Source organism: Clarias gariepinus, chromosome 5, assembly GCF_024256425.1.
Source record: "Clarias gariepinus isolate MV-2021 ecotype Netherlands chromosome 5, CGAR_prim_01v2, whole genome shotgun sequence".
In the NCBI taxonomy this organism is placed as follows: Eukaryota; Metazoa; Chordata; class Actinopteri; order Siluriformes; family Clariidae; genus Clarias; species Clarias gariepinus.
The window spans coordinates 13,135,738-13,153,400 of record NC_071104.1 but is presented as its reverse complement, the minus strand read 5'-3'; the positions used below and the strand labels follow the sequence as shown (position 1 = coordinate 13,153,400).

Sequence of the window (17,663 nt, the reverse complement as noted above, 5' to 3'; positions counted from 1 at the left end):
TATATATACTGTATATAGTCTTCTTAATATGACTTAGAGAAAACTAAATACAAAATACTGTACAAAATACTATATGCAAGAATGGGATGAATATGTGCCAAATACAGTATAGGCGAATAAGGATGAATATAAATATACTGGAGACAGACCAGTGAAAATTGAGGTATGCAACTGAGTTATAGCAAGTGGCTTAGAGACCATCATGACTAATAATCTTAGTCATGTCTCCTGACATCATAAAGAGGTGTTAAAGCAACATATGGCCCTGGGAACAAAGGATTTCCTAAACAGCTCTGTGATAGTGAAAGTCTGCCACTGAACATGATCTTTTGCTTGGCAAAATCTCCATAAAGTGGGTATTGGATTAATGTACTGTATTTAAATTTGACACATATTTACATAACATGTACTACAGTATCAAATTTACTTATTCATAAGTTGTCTATACTGTTATTAATTTTAAACATGTCTAAAATTGCCATATATGGTTTCATACAGTAAGTTGGTGTCATGTTTAGGCAGTAAAACTATTCACTTATTCAACTCCAGGGTACTGAGATCCATCCTAAGTTTGTGTGTTGACTTCACATTCTCCTGGTTCATTAGTATTACTTCTACCCTCAAAAACCATGCCAGTAAATTGACTGTTTAAGAAAATTGCTTCTAGGTATGAACAAGTGTGTGAATGTGTGTATGGTGCCATGCTATGGACTGGTGTATGTATCTGTAATTGCAAGAAAATCACATTATGTTACTGATATTTGGTTTTCCACAACAGGTTTAATGATTTGCTCTTATTAAATAAAAAATGTTGGTTGTAAAGAATTGGCAAATACTAATTATATTGTAAACTATATTTTGTTGTTATGATATAAAGAAGTTCACATGGTAAAATGAACATCCTCTAGCTATCTGAACAGCAAGGTCAGCCAAGAATGACTTAAGACTGGACTTTGTCTTACGTACTTCAGTTCAAAAAGACAGACCTTAAACACGTAACACTGTAAAACACTGTACGCTGCTCTGGATAAGGGTGACAGCCAAATGTCATGAACTTAAATGTAAATTATTTATAAACAGAAACTTGGCAAACAAAACAGATGTTTACATTAAAGTTAGGGATCACACTATTACAACTTTCGAATTGTGTAGGCAAACCTGCCAAAAAAAAGGCTAAAAAGACTATTTTAGATGATTTGGTTACTTACACTTTGCACAAGCTGAACAGCAAATACATTGCAAAAAAATTATCCTGACATTTAGCTCATTATAGTAATGAACACTTCAAAGCACAAAACTAATTACTGTAGTAATTTTATTTATTACACATTCAAATGAAAAATGTGATTTTACATACATCTAAGCCATATTTTTTAACAGACTTTTTGTAAAATGTAGTGATGTCAAACCATTCAAAAGGGAATGTTTATTTAAAAGATCCCTTAAATATAAATATGTTACAGCTGTAGGAAATTTTCAGATCTGAACATTCCCTGAGTCAGAGGTTGATGAACAGACCTTCACAAACTACAGCTGAGACAGAGACGGAAAAAGGGAGAGAAAGAGAGAGAGAGAGAGAGAGAGAGAGAGAGACTGACCAACAACCTTCAGTTACGCAGAGCAAACTGGGCTGGCACTCTTTACTGCTAAACATTTTTGAGCACCCTATAAAAGGTGTAGCACAATTTATATGGTTGTATTTTATCTTGTTTGTATTTTAATGCGTAGTTAATAAGTGAAATTTAAAATTTTGCATTTTCTTGAAAATAATCTAGATGTAATTGAGAAATCTTCAGATCTTGTTTAAGTCATTTATCTAGAGACCAATTTTAGACTTCAATTAGGGTCTGTGAGCAGCCAGTATATTAATAATCCCCAATTACAAAGAAAAACCTCCAGGCTTTCCAAAAACATTTGACTGTAAGTAGAATATGTGCCAACTGGCTTCTACAATCTAGCACCCAGTTATGCACCTGCGTGTCCTTTAACCTCAAGAACCATGTTTTTGCACTGTTTTTGAGTCAGTCGGAAGCGCACACACCACGCCATCTTCTGGCATCTCCTCTGCCGTTAACCTCTTCTGACTCTGGCGCTTATTAGCTGAAACACAAGCACAATCTGTAAATACCACAGTTACCAAGTTCCTAAATCCTTTACAGCTATTGTCCATACTAGACTTGTGTAAGACAATGTTAAAGTTAACACAGAACAATACTAACTGAAATACACAGGCTAAGACACAAACACAGGCATATTAGAAAGGGGAGTTTCACTGTTATAGACCAAAGTAAAATATCGGGAAAAATCACATTGCAAAGATCACAATTAGATTAAAAAAATTCCCAAATCTATACCTAGTGGCTTGTCCTTTTAACCAAATAAATTCTGCTGGTAAAATAACAATAATGGATTATATGGGATATGTATGTGGTAGTCATCAATTTCCCTCTAATCTTTTATTTTTAAATAAAACATCTTATATTAATTATAGTACTTTTTATTTACACTACTGCCATCTACACTATTACAAACTGGTATGTTATGAAATACAGTATGTTGCTTTTTTTTAAAGGCATACAAATATTCTTCTGTGATGTTATTTTGTCATATACTTTTAGTTTTGTCTAAAATTATTGAATGATTCTGAACATAATAATGCAGATATGATAAACATATACAACAACAAAAATTCACTAAAAATAATATGGTGTGTGTGTGTGTGTGTGTTAGAATGTTAGCGGGGGGCATTCAGTTATAAATAGCGATAAATTGTGTGGCAATTCACGTACCGCCATACTGACTTTACGTTTCTAATAGAGATAAACCGGTCGATTGGCCAGTGACCAAAATTGGCTGCTTTTTAGTTTGACTGGCCGTGACAGGTGATCAGATGATCAGCCTTAGATGTAAACGACTCTGTACCGAGCACAGAAGATTCCGAGCGGCGCAAGAAAAACGCATTTTTACACGCTTACACCGGTCTCAAAAAGCCACGAGCGCTAATTAGCCGAAAATCGCGTGCGTTAGAAGCCTCGCGTGCCCGTGTGGAGAAAGCACACGCACCCTCGTGTTTGTAGCCGCTCAGTCCACGCGCTCACTGTTGAGTTTTGAGACAACTGAGGCGTTTGATGAGGCTAAACATTGCCACCGTTTCTTTATAATCTTACAGGGGAGAATTTACACATTTTCATCCCGTGTGAATTATTTGCTAAGTTTAAATTATTATTAGATATAATAATTACAGCGCATGACAGATACGTGTTAGTCAGTTAAATGTTAAACGCTTGTATTTAAGTTATTTTTATATTGATTACAATAATTAATTAATAATTAAACATTTTTAAATGTTTAAAACTTTAATAAAATCGCGTAAAAATGTAATATCAAATCTTGATTTTTTTTATAGAATCGCAATACAATTAAAATCGAATCGGCATTTTTCTTCATACAAGGACGTCTTTGGGACATACTGCAGCATGTTCTTAACAGTTTCCGGGTTCTTGGTTTAATCACAGTGATGAGGGCTGTGTAGCCCTCAAGACGTGTTAATAATGAGTATGAGTGGGAGAGACTACTTCGTCATTTAGGCAATCTTTTGTAAGTAAAATTACATTTTGCTGAAAAGGATTTAGTTATAGACTCTTCGCACACTCTATAGATCCAATTGTCATGAGTCATTGTCGGGTCACGTGACACGCTCAGCGGATACTATAAACAGCAGGAGCACAACAACTTGAGACTGGAGAAGGACACACCTTGTGCCAGGCTACATGGTGTGAGGACGGGCTGGTCTTTTTGCTCATCCCCTCCGACAGCGGAACGGATCTTCCGCACCACGTAGGCACCGGCTATCAGATCACACAAAAACAATCACAAATGACGTCACATAAGATTGATGATGAATAACGGGTGCAGGAACGCCAGCGTTTGTTTTAATTATTATAGGTTATTGTGTTCCGCAGATTCCCTCATACTTAACAATGTGTTTTTTTTATTTATTATATTACAATTTATTATTATTATTATTGCTGTAACTTTAACTTTATTATTATTATAATATTGTATTGTTTAAATACATTTTTTTATTTTATTATAAATTATTAATAAACTACACATATTATAACTACTTATCCTATTTATAAACATTACTATATATTTACTGTATCTGTCTGACTATGAAATAGATCTGGGTCTTGTTAAAAAAAAGACTGGTCAGTATGTTATATAGTATCAACATGTTTTTTAAAAATGTATTATTTATTAAAATATAGGGTGGAAAAGAGTCCTACCTTTTATCAGAAGTCATACCATTACGGAAAATTTACTGGAGCGACTGTTCTCCACTCAAAAGTAAAAGTATATATATAAAATAAACAATATAAAACCAGGATAAGTGTCCTTGTGGCTTGTTTTTGATTCTCTGTAGTTTTGCTCGCTTCCGTGTTGCAGACGGGCTTGTCATGGGATTGATCTACGTCACGATTGCACCCGCCCCCTCCCCGCAAAGCAGCCAATCAGCGAGGAGAGATGCAACCCAGCCAATCACGAGACTCATCCTTTAAACTACCTCACTTTCTATATCAGCGGTCTAAAGGGTTTCATAAATTAAATAACTAAATAAAATACACTGTGATTGTCAGGGTAAAATATGTCGTTTTGTTAATATATATTCTTATATAATAAACAATCAAATTGAATGCAGAACTTGTCCACAAGATGGCAGCTCTGCAATGTCTTTAAAATATTATTAGGTCAGGTCAGGGGTGTGTATTCACGGAAATACCATCTCACTTTGACATTCCCCAAACCACACTCATCTAAGATGGCATCTTAAATATTCTGCTTGACTGAACACACCTGAATAGGACTCTGTGAGGAAGCCATAAGTGAGACTGTTAAGCATGCACTGCTCTCATGCAAGAAATATATGCAGAAGAGGCTAGATATGAAGGCACAGCTCCAAGAACTACTGTAGGGAGAGAACAAATCAATGTTAAGAGTACTTAAGGTTGCAGATTCACATATTAAACAAGGAAGCATTTAATGTTGATTCTGCGGAAGACCAGACTGGGAAGTCAGCGCTACAGGACCGGGAAGCTGTGAAGAGAGAGAGAGAGAAATCTATAGGTGGCAGTGATCCTCTTAGATGAGATCACCTCTTAGACAGAACTCTTAGATGCAAGCGGCACTGAGAGGAAAATGTGTCGAAAAGAAATAGTGTGCGGATTTAACAGATAAAGCAGACAAAGAGTGCAAGACACAGAACAAGTTAAGAGAAGATCAAAGAAGGATACATTAGATTTTTTTAAGGGAAGGCTGGTCTGAAAAATCAGGTTTAAGAGACCAAGAAGATGAGGGAGAATGAGACCTACAGGTTCTCAGCATTGAGAAGTTAAGGAGTGGCTCTTTTGCCATTTTTAAACTACTGACTAGCTTGTTGTCTATATCTATACAGCATTTAATTTACAGTCTGTATCTATATAGTATTTGTTTTATTGTCTTTGAGGGGCTTTGAGAGAATGAGTTATTTATAATCAGATTGATCCGATTTCCATTTGTTCACTCCTAATCTTCATTATTCCATCCCATTAATACTGGATGGGATGCCAGTCCAACAAAGAACATAGAACACCATGCACACACATTTACACCGGGGCAATGTACAGGAGCCAAACCATGATCCTAGTGTGTATATTAAAAATCATTTAGCTTCAGTAACCACTTCATCCTGTTAGGGCCATAGTCTACATGCAGCTTAGGAATACAAAATGAGTGCCAAGCAAGGAAACACTATGGATGGCTTAGTCATTTGTAGGATGTTACACAATAATTTATGAACTACTGTAATACTTCATAACTCCTCAATTCTTTAAAGCATTTCTAACCACTCAATTCTACACACTGGTTATTTTTGAGACTGAAAACTCCAAATAAAGCAGAGGTACATTTTGGTCTTAAATTTGGTCTTCACGAGAGCCAGTTTCATTCAGCTTCAATATCCCTCTTGACAGGTTTTGCAAATGCACTTGACAATACTGTTCCAAGTACTGTTCCAGAACAGCTGACCTTAGTGTCTTAAAATAATAATCACAGTAGTGACTATGGTTGTTGTTAATTAACTACCTTATGCCATGTATTATTTCATAGTTTTGAAATCTCCAGTATTGTTCTAGAATGTAAATCCAAACTTTTGACAGGTACTGTATATAGCCTGTTTTATAGAGGAAGCCAAGTCAAAACAAATGACTCCACAGAGGCCATAAGACAAGTCCAGGATCCGTGCCACAACCGAGTCCAGAATTCACCCTGTGCACATGAACACAACCCTCATTACCTTAAATCACCTCAAGATATTGTGAAGTGGGATCATCCCAAAAAAGGCACGAAAACTTTACAATATAAACTTTAGCAAGTATTGACATTTTTAATTTAAATTATTTGAAAACAGTACAAAAATATAGCAGACACTCTGTACATTTTCATAAATAATAGTAAAGCATGGACAAATCAACATCAAAACAGACATCCAAGTACACAAACTGTACAGCTGAAGATAATACTTTTTTAAAAACTGTACAAAACACTTCTCAAAGCAAAGCAACTCTCAAGCAACTAAAGCTATCAATACTGAAAATATTACATTGGAGCGCTTCAACAAAACGGAGGCTTTCTATTTCAGTATATTCTTAGACTGAAAAGGGGGACTTTCTGATTGTAAAAGCATTTTTCTCTGTTATTTTTTTTTCAACACAGCAATATGAGAAATAGTCAAAGCAGCACATTCTTCAACAGAACTTTTATGAACTCTAATGTGCCATCATATACAATCACACACACACAATCAATCAAGGTCCTCTGTCCTTCAAGCTCATATCAGGACTGTAGAAGAGGACATTGTTATCATCATCGTCCGACTCCGACTCAAGCGCTACTGTATATCGCACGTTAGCTGGGTGATACTCGCCGATCCTGGTGCTGTCACACAGTCGAGACTGAAGGGCCAGCTGGAACACATTACACATAATGAAAATAAATGTGTGCCAGCACATTTGGTGTACTTGCGTGTGTGTGTTTTTTTTTCTTACTTTGAATCCAGTATTGCTGAGCTGACTCCAGGTGTCTTTGCTAAACACAAATGCATTCGCCAGGCCATGCAGAGGAGCACTGAGCACATGTAGGAGCGTGAGGGAGAACACGGGCTCCTCGGGATACACAGCATTATGAAGTCTACAGATATGCCAGATATGCAGCACGACCATTAATAATGCAATATCAAGCATATTATCTGTTATAAATGCATGAGTTTATGTGAGCTTACCGATTTAAGAGTGGGAAGATGGAGACCAGGAGATAAACAGAGGGATACCATTTCAGAGGTCGGATTTCCTCAACTAGAGACATCTAAAGGCAGACAAAAGCAAAACGAGGCAAAGATTTACCATGCAACACTTATTCTAGTAAACAGCAAGGCATTTGTGGCACTTGCAGTTTCTCTCATGAGATTATCATCTCATGTGATGTAACATAATCTCGTATTATTGGTGCATATGGACGTGCACTGTACATTTTCTTTTTATTCTGATCAGAAAGTCAGGTCAATCACTTTAGAAATAACCCATTGAAAAAAAAAAGTTATTTATGCAATAATAAAATCATGTTACTATTTTAGATTTACAACACAGACACACCTTTCTTCGCTCCCTCTCTGGATTAAAGGTGCCAAACCAGGACTGCATCTATGAGTAAAAAATAAATTAATTTATAAGAGATTCTACAGTAACTTCAACAGTCCAATGTATCATGTCTAGTCATTGATGTTGAAGTTACACCCTCTACAATGGGATTATATGAAATATCATTGCATTTAAGGTCATCTGGAGATCAGGATTAAGCAGAACATACTAGAATTCCGCCCTCTGGATGATCAGCCCTCAGCAAACAGTGTGACAACGTGTTTGACAACCGTGGTGGGGCTGTATCTTACAGCACTGCAACACCTTGGAATGCCTCAAAGAAGCAACCGAGATGATACAAGCTTCACCTTAGCTATTGGTTCACGTCTGTTTCATTTGGTGTGTTTGAAATGTGTTTGATTTTGACTATAACTCACCCTCTTATTGGCCACACAAATGATTCGTATGTAACAGCACATCATGAGGAAGATGAGGGTGAAGAGCGGGATGTACCATCTGCAGAAAATAAAGAAGAGAATATATAAACTTTAGAGCAACAAAAAAGTCCTTACACATACCAAAGTGCACACACAAAGGCTGACAAAGGCAGGGTGCAAAATTGAAAACTGGCAAAAGTAGCCGGGCTCCATGATAAAGAGGGATGGCATGCTGTGCCGTGAAAAAGTGTTTGCCCCTTCCTAATAATATTTTTTTGCACATTTATCACACTTAAGTGATCAAACTTATTTTAATATTATACAAAGATAATCTGAGTAAATAAAAAAATGCAGTTTTTAAATGACTTCATTCATTAAGGTGAAAAAGCTGTCCAAACCTGGCTGTAAAGAAATGACACACAAAAGTCAGCCTAATATAATCCTGAGTTACCTTTTTACAAAACATTAACTTTTTTGGTCAGGATCAGCTCAATGTTTTGTATTATGTATTATGGTCTGCCATGACTTCATGATCAGTTTGCCTTCAGAGAACACACTGTGGCAATATTTGAAACTTGTAGATTCTATGTAATATCAGAGAGATCAGACTGTATCTGACAAAACATGCTACACATTTTCATTTTCATCATTCGTCAGACTCCCTTATCCAAAACGACTTATATTTATCTCACTATACACCTAAGCGACTGAGGGTTAAGGGCCTTGCTCATGAGCCCAACAGTGGTAGCTTGGTGCTGCTGGGGTTTGAACCTTTGACCTGATCTGTAGTCCAATGTCTTAACCACTGAACTACCCCTGACATACAGTACAATTACACAGGTATTCATCCAGACACTTATTTTATTCTACAACCTTCTGAATTTTGACCCCCAGCTTATTTAGACCATTACATATGCCACCAATAAACAGACAGTGATCACTGGTGGTAAACAACGAGCTGCCCCCATTCAACCAATCCTCAAATACCCTCTCTTTTTTTTTTTAACTTTCACTTTTCATACTTTTACATTGGTTTTGTCAAGCAAAACCAGTGTTCTCTAGTTGGGTATTAGTAAATGTCAAAACCAAAGTTCCTCTTCCTGTGAAAACTTGAAAAACTAGCTGAGCTTACTCATGCCATGTTAGGTAAGAGTGTCCAAGTGTGTTTACTTGCCCTGTCACCAAGATCATATCTGGCATGCAGTGATAAATGCATGTGGCAGGTTTCTGTCGGACAACATTTCACCAAGAAAAAGGTAAAACAGAAAGATAAGCACAGGAGTAACAGAGAATTCCTGAAACTGCAACCAATTGAGCTACGTGTCTCCCGTCAGCCCAGTAGTGGATGATGTAACTTGTGCAACCTCAGCAAGCTGACACAAAATAATATTTCCTCAAGGGAAAAAGAAAGACACTCGAAAATACACAAACACAGAAAAGATGTCTCGCGGTCTATGAACCAATAGTCAGTGTCACTTACATGCCGAATCTCCAGGCCACATGGTCATCAGTGATCCAGCTAAATCAGGGAAGGATAGATAAACAGATGAGTTGTTGGGAATTTTTTTGTATTTTGTAGACAGAAAAAAAAAAGGTGTGGGACACAGAATGAGAAAATACGGTGTATTGCAGTTATAGAAATTCAGTTCGGACATTTACAAGTAGAAAATACAGACTAAACAGTGAAAATACAAAGCAGACATTTAGCTGACCAATTAAAGGTCATGGTTCTTGTTTGAGGGCTTAAACACCTACAACTGCCTCAGTCATTAGTAACTCACCACCAGGCTCCAGCTGGACCATAGTATCCTTTCACCAAGGGGAGAATAGACATAAGAAGAGGGATTCCCCATGCTACAATATGGTACGGTCTGAAAGACAAATGAAATTATTGCCATATAGAACTAAAAGCATGTGCGTGTAAAGATGTGCAATCCTGTGCAAATGTGGCTTACATCTCAAAATGTTCGGTTCTGACCTCCCTGACCAAGTTCAGGTAAAGATTCAGAGTGATGAGGCATACCCATACCAGAGCATTCCAATCTGTAACAAACAACCATAACACACTCGCTATTCGCACTCACCCATAGCAATGCAGTCAGACAAGTCTTAAACACATATACATAACAAACACATACAGTATATAAACAAACACATATATACACAAGATATAGATTATTCTTAAGAATAAAAGATAAAACAACAACTACTGACCATACACCCAAACTCACCAAAATATGTCAACCACCAGGCTTGAAAATCACACAGAGAGCCTTCCGGGTGGGACTCTCCCTGTACATAGAGAAAAAGGATATGTTTAAAATAAAATGTAAATGAAAGAGAACATGTTAACATGCATACAAGATAGAGAAATGTGTTAACGTGAACGTGCAAATTTTTGGTTTGCAATAATTTTGGTATGTACTTCATCCATTCTAATTACGCCCTTTTTTAATTGCTTAAACATCGCTTAAACACAGACTTCATGCAGTACATCAGTAACTAACGCAACAGAAAGGAGGAGAAAAATTTAAACCATTCTAAAAATCTCAAAACATTTGATCTCACACACGCACGACCATTAATTAATCCATGTGACTCACCATGACATATGCAACACTGTCAAAGAATGCTGCAACTGTTAAACAGGCAATCATTTTCTAGGATAAAGAACAGAACAGGACAGAATTATTACTGGTGAGGACAGGCAATACCTCAATGTTTCTATCGTTTATTCAAGAACAACTTAGTATTACACAAACTTTCATAAAACTGCCATGACTTATAGTATATTTAAAATGATATTTTTATGCACAGTAACCTCCAAAAGTATTGGAACAGGAAGACCATTTTTGATGGATATTTTATTTATCCCGAAGGTGTCAATTCAGGGTCCAAATCCATCACAGGGCATATGTACACGCAAGAACATGCACACACACATAACAGGCAATTTTGGGAACGCCAATTAGTCTAATCCACATGTCTTTGAACTGAAACTCACCAACCATGGGGAGAACATGCAAACATATTAAAGTTTGTGCTTTCATTACCTGATATTTACATTTTGATGGTACAAACTTTTCAACTGATTAAATATATGGACTGATGGGTGTTTCCTGTTACTCATGTAAACCATGAATTAATGGATTAATGAAGAGTTCCAAATGTCTAACTTTGAGCTGAACAATTAGTTTCACCTGTGGAGACTGCATTTGTTGTTAACCAACATGACAATCCAAGAGCCAGGATTTGAATCGAACAGAGGAACTTCATCATGCAGCAAGTTAATGACTCGCAACCAAAACAAAGGACTGCATCAAGGGGAAATGTGAAAGGTTTTAGGCTGACCAAATCAATCACCACATCCAAATGTTTTTCCCTTTCTGAACAGGAGACTGACAGAAGAAGAAGAACAATGCAGTAGTTTGGAGATGGCACTAGTTCACCAGCCTGATGAAGATACTGCAAGCGAAGGACATGTGCAAAATACTACCTGCTGTTTACTTTATTTTACTAAAAACTATATATTCATATACTTTAGCTCATCTAAAAACAGGTTGGGCTGCCACCGAATGTGTTCACAATCTTGTTCCAAATTGTTCAGTAGTGCCTGGATACCATCAAGGTAGAAAGTTTTCTCAGTAGGCCAGAGCCATGATCAGAATGTCTGCTTTGTGTCTTAAACGCTGGACTCCCATGAACTATTTTAATGGGCCAAATTTGTGAAAATCACTTGGCCAGGACAAAAAGCTCTATTAAAGCTCTACCAGAGTTCCGGGTAAGATAGCACTTCAGCAGTGACGAGACCTAAGTAGTAACAGCATCGCAGCTCCAGCGTATTAGGAAAACTTACAACCATAATCATATCCAAGCTCTAGTGAAACTCTGGGATAAGTACATTAGTGTAGAGGGGAATTATATATAGAAATAAAGGTAGTTTTTACTTCTCTTGTAACTGTGTTCTGAACTTTTGACCTGAATGTCCCTGGTATTTCATGTCTGCAAAACGTAGGCCCTAAAGAAGTCTGCCTCAGTGAAGGGAGATTTACAAACAGCATTAGATGTCTGGGAGTGTACTGCTGAAATGACATGTGCACACTACCTGAGCCAAGGAGTTGTATCGGCGCAGGAGCCATATCACAAATAACATAAAAAGACTGTGAAGAAATAAAATGACATTAGTTCTTACAGCGAATAAAATCATAGCTCTCAAGACAAATATATTAAATAAGAAGAACTGAACACGCTAGGTACCATGCGACCAGAGAAAATGTCCCAGTGGCTCGCTTCACCATAAGAATCACATCCTAAGAGGAAAAAAAAAAAAGAAAAATAATTCAATAAATAAAAATGACATTACAATACAACTGTCAACATTTGATGCGAGTTCCCATGTGAAGACAAAAACATTTTAATCCTTATTTCCATCCAGTAAACCAGCCACTTATAATTTTTTTTATTATTTTATGTCAACACAGAATCATTTATAGAGCAACAGCTGACCAGCATGCATTCTGTTAAAAACAACTGTCACATGAGGTAAAACCAAGGTAAAAGTTTTTTTTTTATGTAAGGTCGTTTGCCAAAAGATTGTAATAATGTTCTCAAAATCCTAGGCAGACCACAGTATAGAACTGCAAGATGCATTTAGTAAATCGTACTGCAATTGATGCATTTTATTCTAAAAAAAAAAAAGAGAGATTATTACAGTGTAAATAAAATATTTAGTGAACAGAAAAGGGAGAGGGTGTTCCTCCTGAGTAATTATACTTTCGAATATTTGTGCTCTTTTTATAAGGAGGCCAAAAGGTCTGGATTAGATCAATAGGCAAAAATAATTAATATAATTTAAAATAATACATTACATTCAATTCTCAAATTCACAACTGCTGACTTTGCAGCACTTGTTTCTCTGATGAACATGAGAACAATAAAAAATTTCTTAATTTATCAGGACTGATACTGATTTCTGATACTAACAGAACTGTGTAGTGATGGTTCTGAGCTGATTCTGATAGACTACTGACTTAACATGACCCCAAAGATAGATGTCGAGAGGTGGTAGGTCTGGTTCTATTTAATCTTCTATCTCCTCTGACCCACTACCATTATACACACAAAAACCTTCAGACAGGCTCCACATTCATTGTCTCAAATATATCAATAAAACAAAAACAATGCTGCCAAAAAGACGAGGGAATGTTCTCTTCCTTTCTCTCTCTCTCTCTCTCTCTCTCCACCCATGCAGTAAAAATGTTGAAAGACAAGTTCATTGACAGATCTTGCTGAGGAGTGGCTTCCGTACAGTGGATTCTGTACATATTAATGACACAGCTGTAGAATAATTAAGCAATATTATGTAAGGGAATGCTACTGTTCTATGATTGTGGGCAGAGTGCTGATATTCGGTGCAACAGCACAGTGCGATATTGCTTTTATATAACAGTCCCACAAACACAAATTACTATGAACAGATTATAATTTGTTTTTTTTTTTAATTAGTGGCAACACATCCTTGTGCAACTGGAGAAACTAGTATTAAGCCATCAAATGCCAATTAGCACCAGACAGTTATGAGCACTATAGGTGTTATGTTTGTTTTTGAGGAGTGACAACTCCATGTCATTGTCATCTAAAGTCCAATGGGCACGACACTTACCCCTGTGACACGGAGTAATATATAAAACAATAAATACATAGAGTTAAACATCTCTGTGCTGTTATGCTCTACAGTGGAACCTCGGATTGCGAGTAACACGGTTTGAAAGTGTTCCGCAAGACGAGCAAAGACTTTTACTAAATTTTAACTTGGAAAATGAAAAAGTCTTGGTTTACAAATACCGTGTATCACGTATCATGTCTTGTTTTGACGTCAAGTGTCACGTGATGACAATTCTTAGTAATCACGGTCTTAGTGCGCATCTCTTACTTGTATAATCAACATCCATGCGCACATGTACTGTTTACTATAACACTATGACCAAGTGTGTGCACGTAAAACATCTTATATTTTGTGTTTGTATGCGTGTGTGTACAGTGTGTACTATTTATTATAACACACGTGTGTATGCGCGTGTAAAGCAAAACTTTTCAGTCTCATTAGAGAGGTTAAAGATCCATTTTCTCTCTCCCTCTCTGTATCATCCTGCACTTTGTCATTGGATACCATGCCCCTTCACACACTCACTCTCTCTCTCACACACACACACACACACACACACACACACACTCTCTCTCTCTCTCTCTCTCTCTCTCTCTCTTTTTCTCTCTCTAACGGAAACACTGCTCTGTCGTGATTCTTTTCAAAGGTAAAGTGCAGGTTAGTTTATTTTCTTTTTCTTTTACAGTAATACCATTAGTATGCACTCACGCGAATGTCAATAACGATGTTCTTTGTTAATTTTTCTGATAAAACAGTCTTTCCATTAATATATATACGTGTGTGTGTGTGTGTGTGTGTGTGTGAGAAAAACTCAAATAAAAGAGGAAAAAGGGGTACAATGTAAAACGAGAGGAGGGAGACTGGAGGTCTAATTCCTCCTCTCCTCTTACTTTAGCTTACTTTAGGAGTGTTTTGAAATATAAACCCACTTTTTGGAACGAATTATGCTTGTAATCCAAAGTTCCACTGTATATCATCAATCACAAACTGCCTCTTGTCCAATCAAAACACTTGGTTGGAACTAGCTGTTTTATAATCATATATGTTCAACAGTTAGTACCGACCAAGTAATCTGATTGGGCGAGAGGCAGTCCATGAGAGGTAAGTCCACGTGACAGGCCCTCTTATAACTGTTTACTACACTAATTGATGGTCACAGCATGGGTGAAAGTAGGTTGGTACGTATTTGTAATATAGAGAAGAGAACAACTGCCTTGGTTTTGGGGGGGATTTGCCCACGCCTGCCGGTGGGGAACACCGTGACATCACTTCCGATATTATAATAAAAAACAGTTTAAGATAAATTTAGATTTGAATGAACTGTAAGTCAAAATCATCAAAATTAAAAGAAATAAACACGTGAAATATATCACGTGTCTGTGTGTAATGAGACTGTGTGTAATGAATCTATATAATGAGTTTCAGTTTCACTTTCTGAATTGAATTACTGAAATAAATCAACTTTTCGATGATATTTTAATTTATTCAGATGAACCTGTGTGTGTGTGTGTGTGTGTGTGTGTGTGTGTGTGTATGCTTCACCTTAAAGAGCCGACTCAACACTTATGTAATCAACAACAACATGTTTATATCTGAGCTCGCTGCATTGGGTCTGAACACACACTGGCCACGTCCAACAGGAGTACTGATGTAACTAGCGTACTGAATGTGTGGCTAATGTTTATCCATCTCATCCCATCAGGCCCTTAGCTCAGTTATCTCAGTACTCACGCAACGATAGTCACTCAGGTCTGCACTTCTGAAGAAGGTACACCGGGAGCTGATGTTCTTGTCTGTCTCGGCCGAGGGTCCATTTCCCACGTTTTCCACATTTTCCATCCTCATTTACTGTATAAGCTAGCTGATTAGCTTTGTGTTGATGTTCCCGAGCAGGCACATCATCATCGGAGCTCGCGACCAGTCACACTGCTGCGGTCCTACGGTGTGCCGAGAGGGACAAACCGCACGAAACGCTTTCATTCTCAGGCGGCCAGGAACCCGATTCACTCCTGATTTTCCAAAACTAATTTACATTTGTAAGATTTTACAACGATTATATTACAGAAAATTCATTTTTTAAATAATTTTTTACTTCAAATTAAGTGTACATTATTTAGACTATTGATTTAAATATAACAGAAATCTCCCATAATCATAACTAGACTCACATGCTTCTAACAAACCCATTCTTTCTGAATTAAGACTTAAGATTGAAGTTTCAATCCTGAAATTTCTCTTTTAATGAGGAGAATGATGATGATAAAGTAGCCCACCTTTGAATTATTTTAAGCCTAAACATGTCTTATTTTGGATTTTTATTTATTTATTTATTTTTTAGATAAATTTTTTTTGACTCTGGCAGCATTGTGGTTTAGTGGTTAGCACTGTTGCCTTGCACCTCCAAGGTCTGGGTTTGATTCCCACCTTGGGTCTGTGTGCATGAAGTTAGACACTTGGCACTCTGGTTTCTTGTGTCTATACAGATTAGTTTAATTTGCATTTCCAAATTGGGCGCCCTGCGATGGGTTGACACCCCATCTAAGGTGTACCCCGTCTCATGTCAAAGTTTTCTGGGATAGGGTCCAGGACCTCTATACAGTATAAAGGGGTATAGATGATGAGTCTCTCTTTCTCTCTCTCTCTCTCTCTTGCTCCCTCATGTTTCTCTAAAGAATACATAAAGACTAAAGGATAATTAGTTTCATCCAAGGACAAATAAAAACTCTCACTAGGCTAACAAACACTGGGCTTTAACAACCTATATAAAATAACAGTATTGTTCCCTTACCTAATTCCTGTTCACCCATTTACATAACAAATGAAATCCCTATAAATCTGTTTTAAACTTTGTGAATTAAGACTTGTAAGAACTGAAAATGCATTAAACAATTACACGTTAAGGCAACAATACTGTTAATCCATACAGTGTAATATAAGTTTAAACATTTAACAGTAAATTCATTTAATTTTTACGTTGTAAAAGCTTGCTTTTCAGATGTTTCATGTGACAAGTCAAACAGGCTCTTTTTGTTCCAGAACAAATTGAACAATGATTTAGAGTACTATGTATTTATATACTGGTATTTATGCTTCATATATTTTGTTAATATTTTAATCTCATAAAAAACTGTTTATAAAATGTTCCTGCCTCATGATGGCCTGTTATTCATTTATTCATCTTCTATACTGCTTTATCTTGTGTACAGGATTCCGGGTGTCTGGAGCCTATTCCAGAAGACTTTTAGAAAACAATATGCACCATGCCGGCAATGGCCCTTTATGCTCGCATATAATTCTAAGCCTCATTTTCATAGATACTAAAATCATTTTACAGATGTGCACCAACAGGTTGTTTTGTTGTCCTGAAATGCATATAATGCACACAACTTCTAAAATGCTAAATCACTATGGGTGTAGTATCAATTAAGTATAATTACTGTCGATGTTTACAGTTAAGGCAATATGTGTTTCTATCCAAGTTGTTCCTGTAACTTTTTCACCTGTAACTTTTAAAATTCAGAGTAAATATTTTTATAATGTGTTATTAAACATTTTTTCTTTAATATTATTTCTAAATTATTTCTTCCACTGGTTGATTTTTGCTATCATTATCTTGTAGACTGTTTCAGTTACACTTTTAAGTCATCAGTAGGTGTGTAATGAGTGTAATTAGGTAATTGTGTAATTCTTGTTAAAAGGTATTTAGTGAAGAAACTTAACATTGACTAAGAACACATTGTCCAACTCACACAAAAACACACTGGCAATAATACGAACATAAATCATGATTTAATCATAACGTTTATTTTCCTATAAAAATGTATCTCCAATATAAAAGTAACAGCAAATGAGTTTAGACAAATATGCTGGCAAGAGTAGCACAGCAAC

General features: G+C 36.5%; 1 protein-coding gene and 1 long non-coding RNA gene across 2 annotated transcripts; both read right to left on the bottom strand.

The window, feature by feature from the left end:
* Positions 1–1,298: 1,298 nt before the first annotated feature.
* Positions 1,299–4,450, bottom strand: LOC128523834 (uncharacterized). The gene is made up of 3 exons (XR_008360456.1): positions 4,290–4,450; positions 3,756–3,848; positions 1,299–2,100 (listed from the first exon to the last, which is right to left on the bottom strand). It is a non-coding gene; the product is annotated as an uncharacterized LOC128523834 (long non-coding RNA).
* A 1,949-nt stretch (positions 4,451–6,399) lies between these two features.
* On the bottom strand, positions 6,400–15,729 carry si:dkey-100n23.5 (cyclic AMP receptor-like protein A). Its single transcript, XM_053495782.1, has 13 exons — positions 15,507–15,729; positions 12,368–12,420; positions 12,216–12,270; positions 10,714–10,770; positions 10,342–10,402; positions 10,066–10,153; positions 9,892–9,981; positions 9,591–9,629; positions 8,111–8,189; positions 7,689–7,736; positions 7,319–7,401; positions 7,086–7,227; positions 6,400–7,004 (listed from the first exon to the last, which is right to left on the bottom strand). The coding sequence occupies exons 1-13, from the start codon at positions 15,618–15,620 to the stop codon at positions 6,846–6,848; spliced, it is 1,068 nt and encodes a 355-aa protein (XP_053351757.1). The 5' UTR covers positions 15,621–15,729; the 3' UTR covers positions 6,400–6,845.
* Positions 15,730–17,663: the final 1,934 nt, after the last annotated feature.

Coding starts and splice junctions, on each gene's coding strand:
- si:dkey-100n23.5 (XM_053495782.1), bottom strand. CDS start 15,620: ATGAGGATGGAAAATGTGGAAAACGTGGGAAATGGACCCTCGGCCGAG. Junction 10,154..10,341: donor CTGGTGGTTGACATATTTTG/GTGAGTTTGGGT, acceptor TGTTTGTTACAG/ATTGGAATGCTCTGGTATGG. Junction 7,737..8,110: donor TTTGTGTGGCCAATAAGAGG/GTGAGTTATAGT, acceptor TTTTACTCATAG/ATGCAGTCCTGGTTTGGCAC.